The sequence below is a fragment of the Nelumbo lutea genome, chromosome 1 (genome assembly GCF_056320005.1).
Source record: "Nelumbo lutea isolate HS-2025 chromosome 1, American lotus-T2T, whole genome shotgun sequence".
NCBI lineage: Eukaryota > Viridiplantae > Streptophyta > Magnoliopsida > Proteales > Nelumbonaceae > Nelumbo > Nelumbo lutea.
The window spans coordinates 2,772,286-2,789,871 of NC_142684.1; the positions used below are offsets into that span (position 1 = coordinate 2,772,286).

At 34.3% G+C, this 17,586-nt stretch overlaps 1 protein-coding gene across 5 annotated transcripts; it reads right to left on the reverse strand.

Moving 5' to 3' along the window:
- Positions 1–423: 423 nt before the first annotated feature.
- Positions 424–3,564, reverse strand: LOC148873212 (uncharacterized). 5 transcript variants are annotated; one of them, XM_088965960.1, is made up of 3 exons: positions 3,315–3,564; positions 3,144–3,185; positions 424–2,024 (listed from the first exon to the last, which is right to left on the reverse strand). In XM_088965960.1, exon 3 carries the CDS (start codon positions 2,009–2,011, stop codon positions 1,133–1,135), a length of 879 nt encoding a protein of 292 aa, XP_088822086.1. In that variant the 5' UTR covers positions 2,012–2,024; positions 3,144–3,185; positions 3,315–3,564; the 3' UTR covers positions 424–1,132. The 5 variants fall into 5 exon arrangements, with proteins under 5 accessions (XP_088822086.1, XP_088822087.1, XP_088822085.1 ...); XM_088965961.1 differs by having other exon boundaries at positions 3,329–3,534; XM_088965959.1 differs by lacking the exon at positions 3,144–3,185 and adding an exon at positions 3,186–3,225 and having other exon boundaries at positions 3,329–3,491.
- Positions 3,565–17,586: the final 14,022 nt, after the last annotated feature.

A 17,586-nucleotide genomic window follows, 5' to 3' on the forward strand; every position in this document is an offset into this window, starting at 1 on the left:
GGTGAGAGTTTCAAGGTTTAAAGTATAGGAAATGCAGTTGTAAAAGGAACTTTGGATATGTTAAGATACGGTGTAAAATTAGGACATATGGTGTGAATAACCACAAGGTCCACAACTACTGTAAGACATTTGAGAAATGGTGAAAAATGACAATGAACCAATATAATTCTTGTTAACTGAACCAAAAAAATATAACTATTGTTAATATTCATAAATAAGATGTTAATAGAAATTATTTATCTTTAATTTTTGATAGATATGCTTTAAAAAAAGAAAATGTCTAAAGGTTAAAATTTAGAGCCCATGCATTTAAACAATCAGGCAAAGCATGTAGTGGTGGGGGTTCAAATTCCATTCCGACCCCAACTTTTACAATTTAGATGTTTTATTCAGCTTCAGAACTAAATATTAGTCATTGAAATATCCTCCTAATAAACTACAGTCATGCATATTATCATAAACAAAATCAGGACCATTGTCCGGTAGATACAGAATAGAGGTTCCACGTTCCACCAAGAAAATAAGACATGCCACACATGAAGATATCAAATGACTAGTTTCTAAATGAACTTACATTTTTCTTTTTGGTTCAGATCCATCAGTGAATCAATCCAGGTGCTTATCACTGTGACATCTCATGTGTCCACAATTGAGCAACTCTGGAACTAAAATGAGTTGCACACAAGTGGCACCTACATTCTTATTTCAGAAGTAAACTTTATTTGATGACCATGAGAATAATCCATTTACACCATTTGTCTTCCATTGTTTTAGGTTGTACCGTCTGTCTGGGTAGATTTTAAATCCTGTTTTCTCTTTCTCCATGGACAGTTAGGTGCAGCCATCAAAGCCTGCACAATCACCCTATCATTCTTGAATTTGATTTATCGTACTACTTTCATCTTTATTCTCCAAACACCTTGTCTTATAATGGTTGTCCTTTCCATGTCCCACAGTTTCGTTCCCACTTTTCCCTCCCAAAACCCATTCTATCTCTCAACTTTTTTAACCACTAACTGGGGAACACAATGAGAATGAAGTGGTTCTATCTTCTGTTGGAGTCTCGTGTTCATTTCTTTTGTATCTTTTCTTTTCAACTTACTAACTTGAACTCGATCCTTATTTTCCCTGTTTAGATTCCTCTGCAGTTTGTTGTTCTGAGAATCTCCGACTTGAATTTTAACTCTGCTTTGTTTGGCATCATTCCTGATATCAGAAGCTGTAGTGACTTGAAATTGGTCATGCATTTCTTTGACAACATTACCTTTGGACTTAATTGAACCTTTTCTGCAACTACTCTTGTAACATTATCTATCAATTTGCTATTAGCAACATGTCCCTCTTGCTCTTTCTCTCCAGTTTGTTCTCCACTATGCTTTTCATTGATGAAGCTCTTGCTTCTGGAAGAAGCAATGATTTTCAGGTATTCTTCCCAGTTTATATGTGGAGCATTTCTACCACAAGCTGGTGGAAAAGATCGTTCTGCTGAGATTATCATCTGACAGTAGTCTAGTAATGAAATCTCCTTAGATTCATCTTTAGCAATAAAAGACTGATGCTGATACTCTTTAAGTGACTGCAATCCCAAAAGACCGCTGGCATGATGTTCTAAATTTTTTGACATATCAAGCAATTTTGATTTATCCAGAGCCTTTGGCACCAAAGGCTCCACAGTTCTTGATTCAGGTGCTTCTACCTCATCTGGATACTCAAATGATTTTGCAGCCTCAGATTTCAAATCTTTCAACAAGTTGGAGGGTTTTGTGTGAAATGAACCTTTTGAAAATTCAGGATATTCCAACTCAGAAAAAACTACAGAGTCTTGTATGGCAGGGTTGAGTTCTAAAATGGCAGTGCTGTTTACCCCAATTATTGACTCCTCAATTGCAATCGCATCACATTCTCTCAATCCTCCTATAGTTCTCAATGCAAACCGTCCACAATCCTTGGGGAAATCCCGGTTAGCTGAGGTCCTCCTCTGCTTACACTTCAAAGGAAAACTGTCCCCCATTCCAATTTCCACACTGAGGATAAGTATAAAGTTAATAGGTTGAGAGTAAGGTAGATGAGAAAGAAAGCACTGCAGAATTGTAATTCCACTTTGAACTTTAGATATCTAAATTCATGCAGATTGATTCCCCTGATGATGATATGGTGATTAATAAGACAATGAAATAACATGGAAACAAATAGACATTCTTGCATTGAGGTGCAGAAATGAAAATGGGACATTAAAGATCTCCCCCTTCTTCTTAAGAAAGTCGTTATAAAATAACAATTCCCTCTAAGGAATTTTAATTCATTATAATCATACGAGTTCTTCCCTTTAAAATCTACAATATTTTGGAATTCAGCCCTTATCTAATGACTGCAATAAAAAAGGAAACAGAATCCACTTTTATCAGATCCCCCCACCCCCCCCCCCCAAAAAAAAAAAAAAAAAAAAGAAAAAAAAGAAAAAAAACTAAAGAGAAAGAAAGAAAGAAAAAACCGCCATTCAAAAGGAACATAAAGAAAATGTTAAGAAAGTTCAACCATAGGTGGAAACACTACTAAGGCTAAAGAAATAGAGACTAGAGAGGATATGTTCATCTTGAAACAACACTCCCTGACGTCTTTTAAAGAAAGGGTTTTGAATGAAAGATAGAAACATTTATTGCATGATTATTAAATAATAAATATTATTGCAAAAAATCAGATAAGATGTTTATTAAGATTTCACGAAGGGGCTTGCTAGTTGTTTTATTTTGAGTCAAATTAATCGTCAGTGGGAACTAAATCCTCCAATCATCAACGATCTTTATCAGCTGAGCCACCTGACACTTTCCAAAAGAGAAAAAAGCTAAGGCACACTTACCAACAAATGCAATCCTGCAGCTCAACGGAAGGCAAAAATAGAATTTCAAATGAACTAGGGGAAAATCATGATTAGTTATAAAAAGAAAAACTCCAACCAGTATTTCTAATCTCTAAGAGTTCTAACAAGCAGAAACTGTGACTAAAATGCAACAAATCTTAATCACTCATGGGTAATTAACGGAGTAGAGAGCATGCATCAATCAAATGTCATAAATTCACAGATAGATGAACCAGAAAGTAATCGAGTTAACAAATTGGAAAACGAGTAGCAGTAACCAACGGACATCAAAGGAGGAGAATTTGCAAATGGTTTAGTTGCTGCAAACCTGCAAATTAGACACAGAAAGACAACCAAAATGGAATTACCTACCAGAAGAGAAAAGTAAATTAGAATCAGAATAAAGAAAATGAGATGCAAAACAATGGTTAAGATAAGAGGAGGGAGAGAATGTTACAGATAGAGTAATACAAGGAGCAAATGAGTTCATCAGAGAGCGCCAAGTTGCAGCGATTTTGAGAGAGAGAGAGAGAGAGAGAGAGAGATCGCCGGTTTTCACCCTCTTGGCCTCTCGTTCACGGCATCACACCATTCGCGGAATTCATTTTCCTGGCCTCTCGTTCACGGCATCACAACTTCCAACAAACAATGCCCCATTGTCATAGGGTCAGGTGGACGTTGGGAGCTCGGCATCGGCCATTGGATCTACTTGTGAGTTGTGACAGTTTCGCTGGCTTAGTTCATGAAAACTTGGCTGTACAAATTCGACAGCTTGGATTGCTGCCAGGGATGCCAATGGGCCGAGCTAAATGGTAAATCCGGCTTGACCCGATTTTAAAGGGTCGGGTTAGGGTCAGGCATATTTGGTTTTAGGTTTGGGTTAGGTTTTGATTCTGTAATTTGAGTCAGGTTTGGGTTTTGATTCTATAACCCAAGTTAGGTTCAAGTTTTGGGTTATACAAAGTATTTTTATAATTTTTTTCTTTTACTCTAGTCTTACAAGTTTAAGATTTATTTACATGTTGGTTTTGTTTTTCTTCTTTTGTTTTTTTAAAGGGAAAATTACTGATCAGTACCTTATACTTTGGTTTGAGTGACAATTTGGTCCCCAAACTTTAAAATGCAACAACCCAATACCCAAACTTTCAATTTACGACAATCCGATATCTGGCGTTAACTCATTATCAGTTAGGGCCAACTTGACACTTGACGTCCATTAAGTGTATTTTTTTTCTTTTTATATGATACTTAACGTCCATTAATGGTTTTGGACCAACTTGACACTTTTTGAAAATTTGAATACTAACTTGATGCTACCCAAAAGTTTAGGGTAATAAAATGGAATTTCCCAAAAAAAAAAAAGAAAAGTACAGCCCTGAGAGCACAAAGGCACAAATGATACAATACCCAAAAAAGATTAGACCATATGATCCACATACCCTTTTAATATAAATCCCATCAATATCTTTTAATTTGCCATACCCCCATAAAAAATCTCCTAATTTACAAAAGCACACCATAACACGTCATAAAATAATAATGTACTGAATTTTAATAACAAATGCATAACAATTATGATATAGTTTAGATTATTTTATTTTGTCATTATCTATTTTTTTATTCCTTTTATCACTTCTTTCACTAAGACACCCTACCAATCCTTCTCCATATCATATAGGAAAAATCTTCATGTTGCAAACAAAAACATCATTAACTATCTCCCACCTTACTCTTATCTCACCCTTAGGTCATGTTCAATTTTCGGTAAGTTATTTATCCGAGTAAATGCATTTACCCATATAACATGTTCTTTTATTTCTCAAGTTAATAAGGTAATGACCATTTTAGTCATAAAAATCTCATTGACCAACTTTCCCTCCTCTTAAAATCCAAAAAAAAGAATACCCCCTTAGAGCATAATTTCAATTTCCTGGACAGCCAACCATCTGTTCATGCTTACTATGAGCCTCCGAGACATTGCCCATATCAAGAGTTCTCTAATGTCATGCTCAATTGGAAATCAGCTGGTTGGTAAAAGCAATAAGGATGAGATTTCTGGTATTGGGGGAGTCTTTAGGAATGAGGATAGGAATGTTTTAGCAATCGTCTCAGGCCCAATTGGTGAAGGTGGCTCTTTCAGGGCCAAGATTTCTGGGCTTTGGAAGGAATCCAAAGAGCAAAAGAAATGAGCATAAGGAGGCTTGTAATGGCCCATTTTCTCTTGCTGCTCTTCTACACTTTGGACCACTATTGCCTATTTCATTTCTCTTATCAGCCGAAAGAGAAATCCATCGAGTTACTTTTAGGGTCATAGTGGCCCATTTTCTTGGCCCATAATGGCCCATTTTCAGTTTAGCCTATTAAGGCATTTTGTTAAACCAATGTGATCTTTTATTGGCTCCTTTGAACTTGTTGGGGTTTCTTAGTGACTTGTTTTGGCCCATTTTCAATTTGTCCCATGTTGGCCCATTGACAATTTCCAATTGCAGCCCATAAAGGCTCTCTCTCTCTCATCAGAAAGATCACTTGACATCATCACATTATAACAATTTTATTTTCTTTTTTACTATTTTTTTAATCAAACCCATGAAGATTCTTAATCCTCATGTGTTTGAGGGGGCGTATCACGGAATAAGATAAGATCAAGATGTGATTGTGTTAAGATAAAGTTGGAGTGTTTGAGCAAAATTTTTCCAAAGTTCTTTCATTCGGAAGAGGCTAACCTATCAACAATATGATTTCCCATAAATGTATTGAAGTTTGTTTGCGTTAAAATAATTTTAATGCATGAGAGTGTAAATAGGATGAGTGTAAATTTTGGTTTACTTTTACACCGCAAACAAAGCCTTTTCTTATCTAGCACATCTTTCCCTTTTTCAAATTATTCGGCATTCTTTTGTATTTGCACTTTTTCAGTAATGGTTATGGGAACCTGTTGTCTTTTTCCTTGAACTTTTTGACTCCCAGAAGCAAATGTTACCTCGAAGTCTTAAACAAAAGAAACTGAAATGCAATCAATAAACAGGTTCTACAAAAGCTGGTGCAAGTGGATTTCCGTCCAGGCCAATTTGGATTGCAAATGCACTTTGACAAGTATGACTTCGAGTACTATTTTAATACACCAAACCTGTTCTACTTTGCATGCATTGTACCTCATCTGCTTTTTTTTTTTTTTTTTCTTTTTTCCTCTCAATTAGACCTTTGATTAGTGAGTTGGTCGGAGTGGTGAATGTGAGACCCACTGATCACATTCATATCAAGAGTGTCAATGGATCTGTTTTTTACTGGATGGGATTTGGATGGATTGGACGGACCAACAAAATATATTGAATTGGATCAATCGGTTGCATTGAGCCAATATTCAATCCACTAAAATAAGATAAGAATATAGGTGTTAATGGACCGGATTTAAATTAAAACCAATCTAAATTAAAATGAATTAATTGAACAGATTGAACAGTCCAAATATTGAATTGAATTGGTCCAAAATATATATTAGATTGGATTGAACCTGGTCCATTTGTAATTGACTCACATTGGACTGGATCAGATTGGACTAAATCTAGTCCAATTGAGTCGTTGACACCCCCTTATTCATACCACCGAGAGTTTCAGAGAAGAGCAGATTTGGCAACTTAAGCATGCAAGGGATATGATCGACCTTCAAATTGCATGCCTACAATGCTTTGAGTGCCCATTTGGGGAGGGCTTTTACATAGCAGCTTATAGATTTGTGGGGTGGACCTCATCCATAAAGCCTATAAATTATGTGGCTGAAACCCATAGAGCCCAAAATGATTGTCTAAAAGCCGAAAACATGATTTTGATGAAGCTTCTTCTAGGCTATGTTTGGTTCGAAGGAAAAAGGTAAGGAAAGGAAATGTAGGGAAATCTATACAAGGTTTGTAAAGGTTTCCCTACATTTGCCTTCCTTTTCTTACTTTCTTCTTCAAACCAAACACAAAATTAGTGGCTTCTTCAAATAAGCTCAGTTAAAACAGTTCAACCAATATTGCTTCAGCCCTCTCATAAATGTTTAGTATTATCAATACATAAAAATTATCAATTCCATTAGAGCTAAGGGCATACACTATCTAACAATCCATCAATAAAAATTGCAAAAAAATTCTACAACATTTATCAAAACATCACACCAACACACATCAACAAAAGTAAATAAATGTCATCCAAAAGTATTAATTTTGACTTTTGGGGACATTTACTAATTGTCACCAAAAGTTTTTTTTTTTTTTTCAACTTTATTTTTTTGGGTGCCTCAATAGTTTTACATCACCTGTTTTACACTTAATTCATCACATTAATCCAAATAACCTTCCGATTGACATATCTTCTTTTTTGAGTGCCTTGATAGTTTCAAATTCATCCATATAACCATTCAATTGACAAAATAAACATATGTTAAAATTAAACAAACTAACTAAACTTCAACATTATACTTAATGAAAGTTGTTTTTAATTAAATATTTTATTTAAACAAAAAGTAGATATAAAAAAGAAAAATTGGAAACTTTCCCTTCACACAGGCATTTTTCTTCCCCCTACTTATTACACACACATGAGAGGACCCTATGCCATGTTGTTAGATATACTTCAAAAGATTGAGTATAAAAGTTAAACTTATCTTAGTTAGGTTTGATGGTAGAGGTGCATGATGGTGATGGAGATCATCTCTACATAGAATGCGAGTGTTTTCTGATCCATGGCATTGCAAAAAACCATATAGTGTATTCAAATTCCAACAATAACTAATATGAGATCCGGATGGTCAAACTGCTGATTAAAAACCAGTGGCCCATGGTTTTGAAAATCAGACTGGATTGAACAATTGAACTAATTGACCCCAAAACCAATCAGAGATCCTCGTCTGGTTTTGACCTCAAAATCGTTGACCTAATTTTAGTCCGGATGATCGGATCATTTGATCTAAAAATCAATGGTCAAAATGGTTTCATTTCTGATTCGATTTTTTTTTTTAAATCATGCTATAGTCAAAATGGCTCCGTTGAAATCTTATTTACAACGATTGAATTGATCTCACAAATTGAAATTTATTCCAACACTGGATATTTACAAAGCGAACATTGAATCAGGGATACATCAATTGTCAATTGACCAATGTAAATAGTAGTTACATCACATCCCAAAGCCCTCTATTTGTATAAATTTGGTGACAACTCACAAAACTCATATGGATGAGAGAATAGGCTTGCACACCAGACCTGTACATGACAACTGATTCACCATTTATTAAAAATGCATTTTACTATTTTATTTCCTTACCATTCTCTCTCTCTCTCGACAAAATTGAAGAACCCAGTGCAACCTTCTTGAGACATACCCACCAAATGTACAAATTCTTCAGTACACACAAATTAAGGAGTATCTCAAAGGGAGCAACCATATCTTTAAACCCACCAAATTGGTTCAATTTAAAATGGGTTTAATATATACAATGAGCAAAGTCTCTCTCTCTCTCTCTTGGATGTGATGAACTAATACCACACAGCTCATGTATTATTACACAGCTTTTGCTAGGTCCAGTTGGTGCTTATAACAAGAGCTGGGCCATAGCCCAATAAGCACAACAATCCAAATATTCTTCCCTCCCTTTGGAACTGCTGCCTATGTTTGCATTTGCATGCAGCCATAGGTAGAAATGTAGGGTTATTACTCAAACCCCTCTCTCTCAGCTCTTTGGAATCTTGATCAAGGAGGAACCTCTCCCTCACATGAGGGTGGTCCTTCCCTTCTCTGACTCTCTGTTGTTGAATTCAAATCTACTTTACAGTTTATACACCCATGACACCCCCTTATATTGGCAAATGTCCATCTGATCTGATACCATTAGGACCCCATGTGATCCGGTTCAACAAAAAGGGGTCGACCCAACCTAAACTGGTTTGGTTTTACTTCCATATTCCTGACCTTCTGCGGCACTACTTAATTTTCTTGTGTGGATTAAGTAACTTTTTGCTGGGACCTGACCTGGATGGATGATCTGATCAATGGGCATGTCTTGCAGCAATGCAACAAAGAAACAGACAGAATGCTTCATTTTCAGTTTCCATCATCTGTTGTTCTCATTTGTTTTTGAAATTGCTACATCAGTTAAAAAAAAAGTAAAGTTTTTAAACTGTGTTTCTGTTTTGAAAAAACAAACAAACAAAAAGCAAGTTGGTTTAAATAATCAGATGAAAACAATTTCTTAAAAGCAGAAGTTCAGGAATATATTTTAAAAATCAATTTGTTTTCAAACAACCTGATTTTGTAGAGAGAACACCCCTTAAGTCAGCTTGAAATCAAAAGCATTTTTGAGTGCCTCTGTACTAATTAGTAACTTATTTGATTAAGGGCTTTTTACAGCATTAATTGTTTTTATTAATTAATTTATTTATTTACTTCAATTTGCAGACCTAGGAGAGATTGTTCAGGTGGGTACAAATGTTTGCATTGGACATTGCTCTTAAAATAGTATTATTTATATCAAACATTCAAATTTCCCCATGTTCTATTGTCACGAATCTTCCGATATTCGGGACTTGTACTTTGAAAGCTTATTTTTTAAGACACCCAAGGTTGCTTAAAAAAATAATATTTTTGAAACATTAACAGATCAACAATTGCATGTCACATGGCGATGGCGGTTAGTGAGCTGGAGCTATAAGGTTCGGTTCAACTTCAACCACTTGGAACAAAACTAGATAATGTAATATGCAGCTTCTCATGATTGTGATATCGATCTTACAAGTTACAAACATCTCTAGATTGCAGAGAGATGAGAGTCGACTCTCAAGGGCTCAGAGATGCTCTGACCTCTCATTCCATCGATTATAGATTAGGGTTTCTTCAATTTGTTTGAACTGTGTTAAGGCCTCAACAACCCTTTCTACAATCAAAATCCTTCCCAAAGTATGTATATATCTATTCAAGTTTTATAAAGGATAAATCTCTCATTCTGTCTATTTATTTTTACTACATTAATTATATATAATATATATATATATATATATATTGGATTGGATTCAAATCAGGGTATATTTGAATCCGATTCGATTTATAATTCTTTAAAAGTTAGTAAATTATTAAATATTAACTTAAATAAAATAAAAACAAAAAATACAAGTATTTTTTAATATTTTCATCATATATCTATATATATTGTTTTTTATAAAAAAATAAATAATATAACAAATTTATAAAAATATATTTATAAATAAATAAATAGCATATGTATGTATTATATATATTTATATTTATAAATAAATAAATAGATAAATATAAATATATATATATATATATATATATATATATATATATATATATATATGTATATATGTATATATCGGATTGGATAGGATAGGGGGTGATCTGAATTTGACCAAATAGGATGAGATCATGATCCAATCCATTTGCACCCTAAGCTATCCATTGGTAAAAATCTATGCCGGTAGTTTTTGAGACGTAGACCAGTGGGCGCATCGGCACAAAGCTTCTTTGAAAATTTAAAAGAAGCAATACAAGACACGATTACATGATGATTTACTATATTTTATGACTTTCTTAATATATTATGTTTATTGAATATACTATTATTAATTTGATGAAATTGATAATATTTTGTTCTTCTTCATGTTATTAATTTTACAAATTTTAAATTCCATTTCTATTTGGAAGTTCCAAGCTCTTTTTTTCATTTGCACAACTCCCCACTCAATTCAGAAAACTAATTTCCTTTCAATTAGTTTTAAATAGGTGCTAATTGCTTTCTTAATATTTTCTTTTATATTTTCTCTATGAACTCAAATGCAAAAGCTTTTATAGTTTCTTGTCTTGTTTTTCTTTTTTTTTTTTTTTTATATTTGTATTATTGATGTGGGGTCCACAGGGTTGGTTTCTGTTTTATTGGTATTGGTCTTGCTTGTTTCCGTTATATATTTGCTAATGAGTACTGTATGTATACCTATATTATTATTTTAGTTGATAAAAAAATAAATGAAAATAAAATTTGTAATCAAAAGCATTCGAAATTTATTCTCAATATTATTACAAAAGAATTCCTTTTTTTTTTTGAAAAAACATTTGATTTGTAGCAATATTTTCTCATTCTACCATTTTTATCTATTTTTATCAATTTTAAAATTTTATTATTAGAAAGAATGAGACAGAATGAAAGTTGAACCAAAACATGTCCTTAAATTGAGGCAAAAGATTCAATTCCATTTGTCAACGTGAGCCACTGTTCATTATCTTTAGAATTAAGTTATTAACCTAATTATCTAAAGTAGATATCTTTTGTTTTGAGTTATGGCAACCTATAAGCCCTATATAATAATACTAATTATCCTAAATAAGTCTACCTTGATCCACCCAAATTACTTTTGATTTAACCTCTCTCTAGTAGATAAAGCAAACCTTTCAAAAACCAATAAAACAGAATCTTCAGTTGGCAACGTTAAAAAGAAGCCATGGAAATACCATTTATTTATATATTTATTTGAAAAATTACCCAAAGGTTATACTTAAATCTTGACTCCATTATTTTTTCTTTCTTTAGACTTTGTTTGTTTGCTGTGCAATTACCGTTTGCATTGGTATAGATGTATGGGAGTGCAAATGAGTCAAATGTAAATTCTAATTTACTTTTGTTTCAAATTTGACTTTATCTTACTGTTTGTTTGTGAGGAGTAAGACATGAAGTAATTAAAATGAATTGATCACTTTTTAAATAAAAGATAATGGAGGTAAGAGGAGGGTTATCTGTCCAAGAGTGAGACAGGATGCAAGATGAGGTGGTCCTCATTTTATTATAAAAAAAAAAAATTGAGATATGATGAAGGTGGTGCGCAAATTTTGCATCAGTTTTTGGGATGGAATGGAGACAAAAGGTTTGAATTTTGCATGGTTTTAAAACCGGCCGAACCGGATGGTCAAACTGGTCCATTTTTCCTCAAAACCAGATTTTTGCGAAAAAACTTTGATTTGGTCAGCAAATCGCTGACCCGGATGGTCGATCATTCAGACCGTTCAACGGTTTTAACCTTTTTTCTATTTTTTTTATTTTTTTGTTAGAACGGTCCGACTGTTCAGTTCAAATTGTCAGACAGTTCAACCTGGGAACCGGACCCCTAACCGGTTCATTGTCCGAATTGATTTTAAAAACCTTAGAATTTTGTATCAGACCATGGGAATGCAAAAATGCAAATCATAATTACAAACAAATGAAAACAAAACCAAGCCACATAATTTTGCACCTGGCCAAGATTTGCACTGCAACAAAAAAACAGCCTTAATTTCACCTCTTTTTTTTTTGAAATTGATATAAGCATACATTGCCCTTTTTTTTCCCATTTTCAATTGGACCACCATTCTTTCAACCTAGATAAATGAAAATCATTCCTGTGAAAAGGCAGAAATATCCTCTGATTTTTGCCTTGGAATGGCCAGTTGGCCATGTTTTGTGTTATTTGGCTTTTAGCCAAGCAGTCCGGGGTGTTCTCACTTCACATATCCGCTTCTCAAGATAAGGCTTTCTGAAACTTTTGAATTTGAAAAAGCAATATTCCATGTAGAAGCAAGAAAGTAGAAAAAAAAAAGAAAAGATATTGTGAAAAGCAAAGGACAAGCTAGGCAGACCAAAATCCCCTCTACCCAAGGGAATTAGGATTCCTGTTCCTGAGCAAACAGGATTGGAAGTACAGTTTGACAAGAATTATTTGAGCACTGTCTTTTAACCCAAACATGTTTTACTTTATGATGATCAATTTTGACCTTCAATTTACTTTCTTAGAGAGCCCTAGTAAAAGGCCAATAGTAGATCCTCCGAACGGAAACTGACAAGGGTGCATTTGGTTGCTACGTTATTGCCAAAACTCACCTCCTCCCATGCAGTGACAAGTGAGACCAAAATACCGACAACCCAGCCTGAGACTCAGCTCATCAGGGCTCTCAGTTAACCATTTGCTTGTTACTGAAAACCGAAAAGGATAGTATATGGAAACGTTTCTTAATTGTTCCTCTCAGTAGATAGGGAAAAGGAAAATGGGGAGAAAGGGTGTGTGATATACATGAATATCCACTATACTGGCATGGGCCAACCAAGATATTCCACGTCAGCTTGATATGTGGGACCCCATGTATATGGAGCTGACGTGGTGTATCTTTGCCCTTTGATGGGTTCAAACTTGTATATAGATTGCATTTTCATATTAAATATAATTAAGCCAATACGTACTATTGAGAGTCAAATTTTGGTTGAAAACACAGTACTTAAATCAACTTTATACATAGAAATTTCTGTTATATGACATAGTATCCAGCTTGATCGATCAATCAAAGTAGGACTGGGATCAAATCCAAATAGTGAGTGATCTGTTCACAGTCCGCCAAATCCCATCATGTGGTCCAAATAGTACAGGATTCTTATGCAATACAGACATTTTTTTGCATCCACACATACACTTATGTGAAATAAACAAAAAAAAAGTAAAAAAAAAAACATTATTGATTTGGCAAAAACCCATTTTAATTTGATCAATTCTATTATGAAACAATTCTCAATATTTGATCAATTCTATAATGAAACAATTCTCAATATTTGATCAAAATCCTTCTCGTACAACCAATTAACCTGTTTAGATCAGACCCAAGATGAAATTAAAACACCCAGTTTCAATAATTAATCTTAATCCTAACCTGCTTTTCCAATTTCCATGCATCAGAATCATTGAAAAGGACAAGCATAAAAGATCAAATTAGGAGGCCTAGATTAGGGCCAGGATTGGAAAAATGGTAGCCATCACAAAGTGAAGACTGAAGAGGGTTTTGTATTTCTTGGTAAAACATGGTGAGTAGCTGCTTGTCCACTTAGCTAGGGAGGTGGATTAATGCTATCAGCACAGCACAAGGTCCAAGGAACTAATAATCCGACAGTGAAGAGGTGAAGGTAAGAAATAAGATAGAGTGGACCCACCAGACCAAAACTGAGAAACTAGTAAGGGAATGCCAACTTGTAAAGGAGGCAACAGCAGAGACATTCTGCTACCATCCAAGCAGTCCGTGACTGCCATTTGGATCATGTGAAAGAGGAGGTTCTATGGGGTCCGTGACCACTTGAAATCGTGTTAGCATTAATAAGAGCGAAGTTGGCTTGTGGCCAAACATTGAAATTATTATTATTAAATCTTCTCTCTCTCTCATCTGTGGCCTATATACGAATGTGTACAAGCATTCACATTTATGTAATGCCATTGGACTAGTGAGTTGTACCTTCAATTCATTCATTCAAACGTGTCAAACAGTAGTGACCAGACATGCTCAACGCCTCAATCTCAAACGTCTAGGGCTCTAAGGAAGAGTCATTTCTTTCTTTGATTTCTTTATAACAAGCCTTGACTGATTATTAGATCTACTAGTAAAGGGATGCCATGGCAGATCCCGACTGTCTACCTTATGAGAGACCTTCATCAATAGTATAGCTAGCTTTCTCTATTCATTTCCTTGTGCTGTAGGTGTTAATTCTATATATATTATATATATGCCACTATATATATCTATGCATGCATTATTGAACTCTATTATTATAAGATAGATAAATATACCTTGTGATAGAGATTATTGGGTTCAAATTTGGTGCATGTGATAGAGATTATTAAGTATATTAAATAAATTCATCACAGCTACACTAAGCAACAATGTGTTAGAATCATCATGATCACCATCATTCAAGCCTTATCCCAACCATTCGAGGTTGGTTACATAAATGATAGATCTTGTTTCACAAAATATTCCATTCTGTTTAATGATATATCTATTTTTTAAATTATTAGGCCGAGCTTAAATCATTTTTACCACTTTGACCCATATCCTTTTTTATCGATCCTTAGCCTTTTGACAAGTTAGAATGTTGAATGGGAATCAATGTTTTTGAACTGCTGCTAATCCGGACAGTTAGAACTGGTTCCATTCTACCTCAAATCCGATCCCTGAACAAAAAACGTTGAATTGGTCAATGACCCATTGATTTGGACAGTTGAATTGTTGATCCGTTCAATGGTTGTTTTTTATTTTAATTATTTTTTTTTATTTTTCGTTGAAATGGGCCATCTGTTTGGACTGAATGGTCAAACTGTCAACCCGAAAACCAGTGACCACAAGACCAAACCGGTTCCAGTTCCAGGTCAGCTTTTAAAACCTTGATGGGAATAGGATTAAATTATTATGAGCATTATTGTTTATTATATTGTCATTTTTTTTTCTTTTGGATTGTTCACTAGCACGATTATATTCCATTTAGACAAGCTCAAATATATATAATATAAATTTTCATAGTCATTCAAGATTAATATAAATCATTGGATTATCATAAAATTCCAACCACCATGACATGTAAAAAAGAGGCACTCTAATTAACCACCATTGTTTGCAAATCACCAACAAGGCATGTGGATCTTAGCAAATGAGTATACTTCAATTTGAAGAGAACTATTTTAAAATCTTACATACTAAATCATAGTTACTTAGCAAAAGACAAAGCAATGTCATAAATAATTTATCTTAAGACTTCAATTTGAAGAGAACTATTTTCCTAATGTCATAACTGGAAGTTGGAGAAATGAATTAATATATACATAGATAATTAATTTTAGTGAGGTAAAAAATTATAACACAACTTTATCAAGAAGTGATTAATACATTCATAAATAATCACTGGAAAAAAATGTTTAGGAGAATCAATAATTGTACAATTAAATTGGATGGGTAAAAATGCTTGTTAAGAATAAATAATTGTACAACTAAATTATATATTTATTTCATCTCAAATAATTAAACAAAATATAGTTAATCATTTATTAGTTAAAATTTATCATTTAATAACTTCATTCTTTAATTTAATTACATAACATTTCAATACCTTCCAACCATTATTTAGCATTTTGTGGACGATAATATATTTCATAATTAGATGATATTTCTATATATGTGAAAATTCTAATACCAACAAAATAATAAACTTTCATTGATTAATAAAAGAAAATTCAAAAGAGGAGTCATACCATATCATACCAACCTCTTCATATAAACAAATTTCTTAGTTAACCTTATTAGTCCAAAAGTTGTATAATCCTTTCTTATTAATCAGATTTGCTAGGTTACACTAGTAAGGATTAACACTTGAGTAAGGAGGTCCCAGCTCGGGCCGCCCCAACTAGTCTTGCCGATATTGCTTGCACTTTGTGTAAGAGGGAGACATAAGTAGAATTAGGGAGCAATACTCCATCCCTCTAAAGTACAAGTTCAAGTGCCCAGGTAAGGAAGAGAGGATTGATTCGCCTCGGCTAGGCATGTTCTACATGTACGATAGTGATATTGTTCGATCTGAGGTAGTTCTTGAATTGAAGTCGCAGTCAGATAATTCTGCCAATTGGGCGATGCCGAGGTGGAAGAATGAAGCTTTACTCCAAGATCTAAAACCAAGAAAGCAGTCAGAGGTTGCCTGCCGAGGTCTTCTGAGATTGTTGGGATGAGGTTGTTCATCGAGATCTTTGGGATAAAACCTAACCCCAACAGAGTTATCCTCATTCGTACGATGTTTTCCTATCTTGGTCGCATTTATCCACATAACGTGGTACCGACGTGGCCAATGTGATAAGACAGGCCACGGAGGTGATGTGATGTTGATGTGGCCGAGGTGATAAGGCAGCCACGAAGATAACACATGGCACTCAGGGCTAACTCAACCATAACCCATAGTAATGATGCTAAGAAACCACCTTGTGCTACCTATCCAATTAGTGGGACTCCAACAAGGTCGAAGAGGGCGAAGTTGTTGGCCAGACTGAGAAAAGTGGGCTACTTGAGGGATTCAATCCTATGATCAAGTAGTAAGCTTCGAGCTTCTCTACATCAATTTTCTTCCTGATGTAATTACCTAAAATTGAGGATATAGTGAGTCTCTCTAGGCCAAGGACCCTTAACTATGTTCCTTACGATGGGTATGATCAGTTCATTGCTCATTTAACCAAGGTATCCAATCTCTCATAGTACTGAGCTCACATTGTAAGGGAGGTGACCACTAAGTATGGGATCTCAATTTTAGGAGGCCGGACTTAGGAATTTTTTTCAGTAATAAAATTCAATTAGATTTTGATTCAAGGATATGAGCTAACTTCATTTTCATTAGGAATTTTAGGAATGGTTAAAACCTCACCATTTTAAGCGTAATTTTATTTTGAACTAATACTTATATAGTAGGTGTTTGGCATTGGTGTCGTTGCTTCAAAGATAGAAAATGGTATGTATGCTTGAGGGTCTATTGCACCGTTTAGCAAAACGACTCTTTTTTTGGCATCAATGCTGCTACATAGATTGTTTTCCAGGAAAACAGCATTGGTTTTGTTTGGTACCAGTGCTGTATAACTATTTTCAACATTGGTCTATATTATCCAACACTCAAGATGATGCCACGTCATTGTATCATTGACAATAACGAGTTGTTTTCTGAGAAAACAAGTTATTTTCTCAATTGAATTTGGCATTATACCACACTTTCCCAATTTCCAAGATGTGGTTTAGAGCAATTTTTTTCTGGAAAAACGATGCCAAACAAGAGGTTTTCTAAAGCACCACTTTTTATGGCATGACACCGATGTGACACCATTTTCTCAAACAAACAACACCAATGCCAAACACGACCATAATCCTTTTTGAGT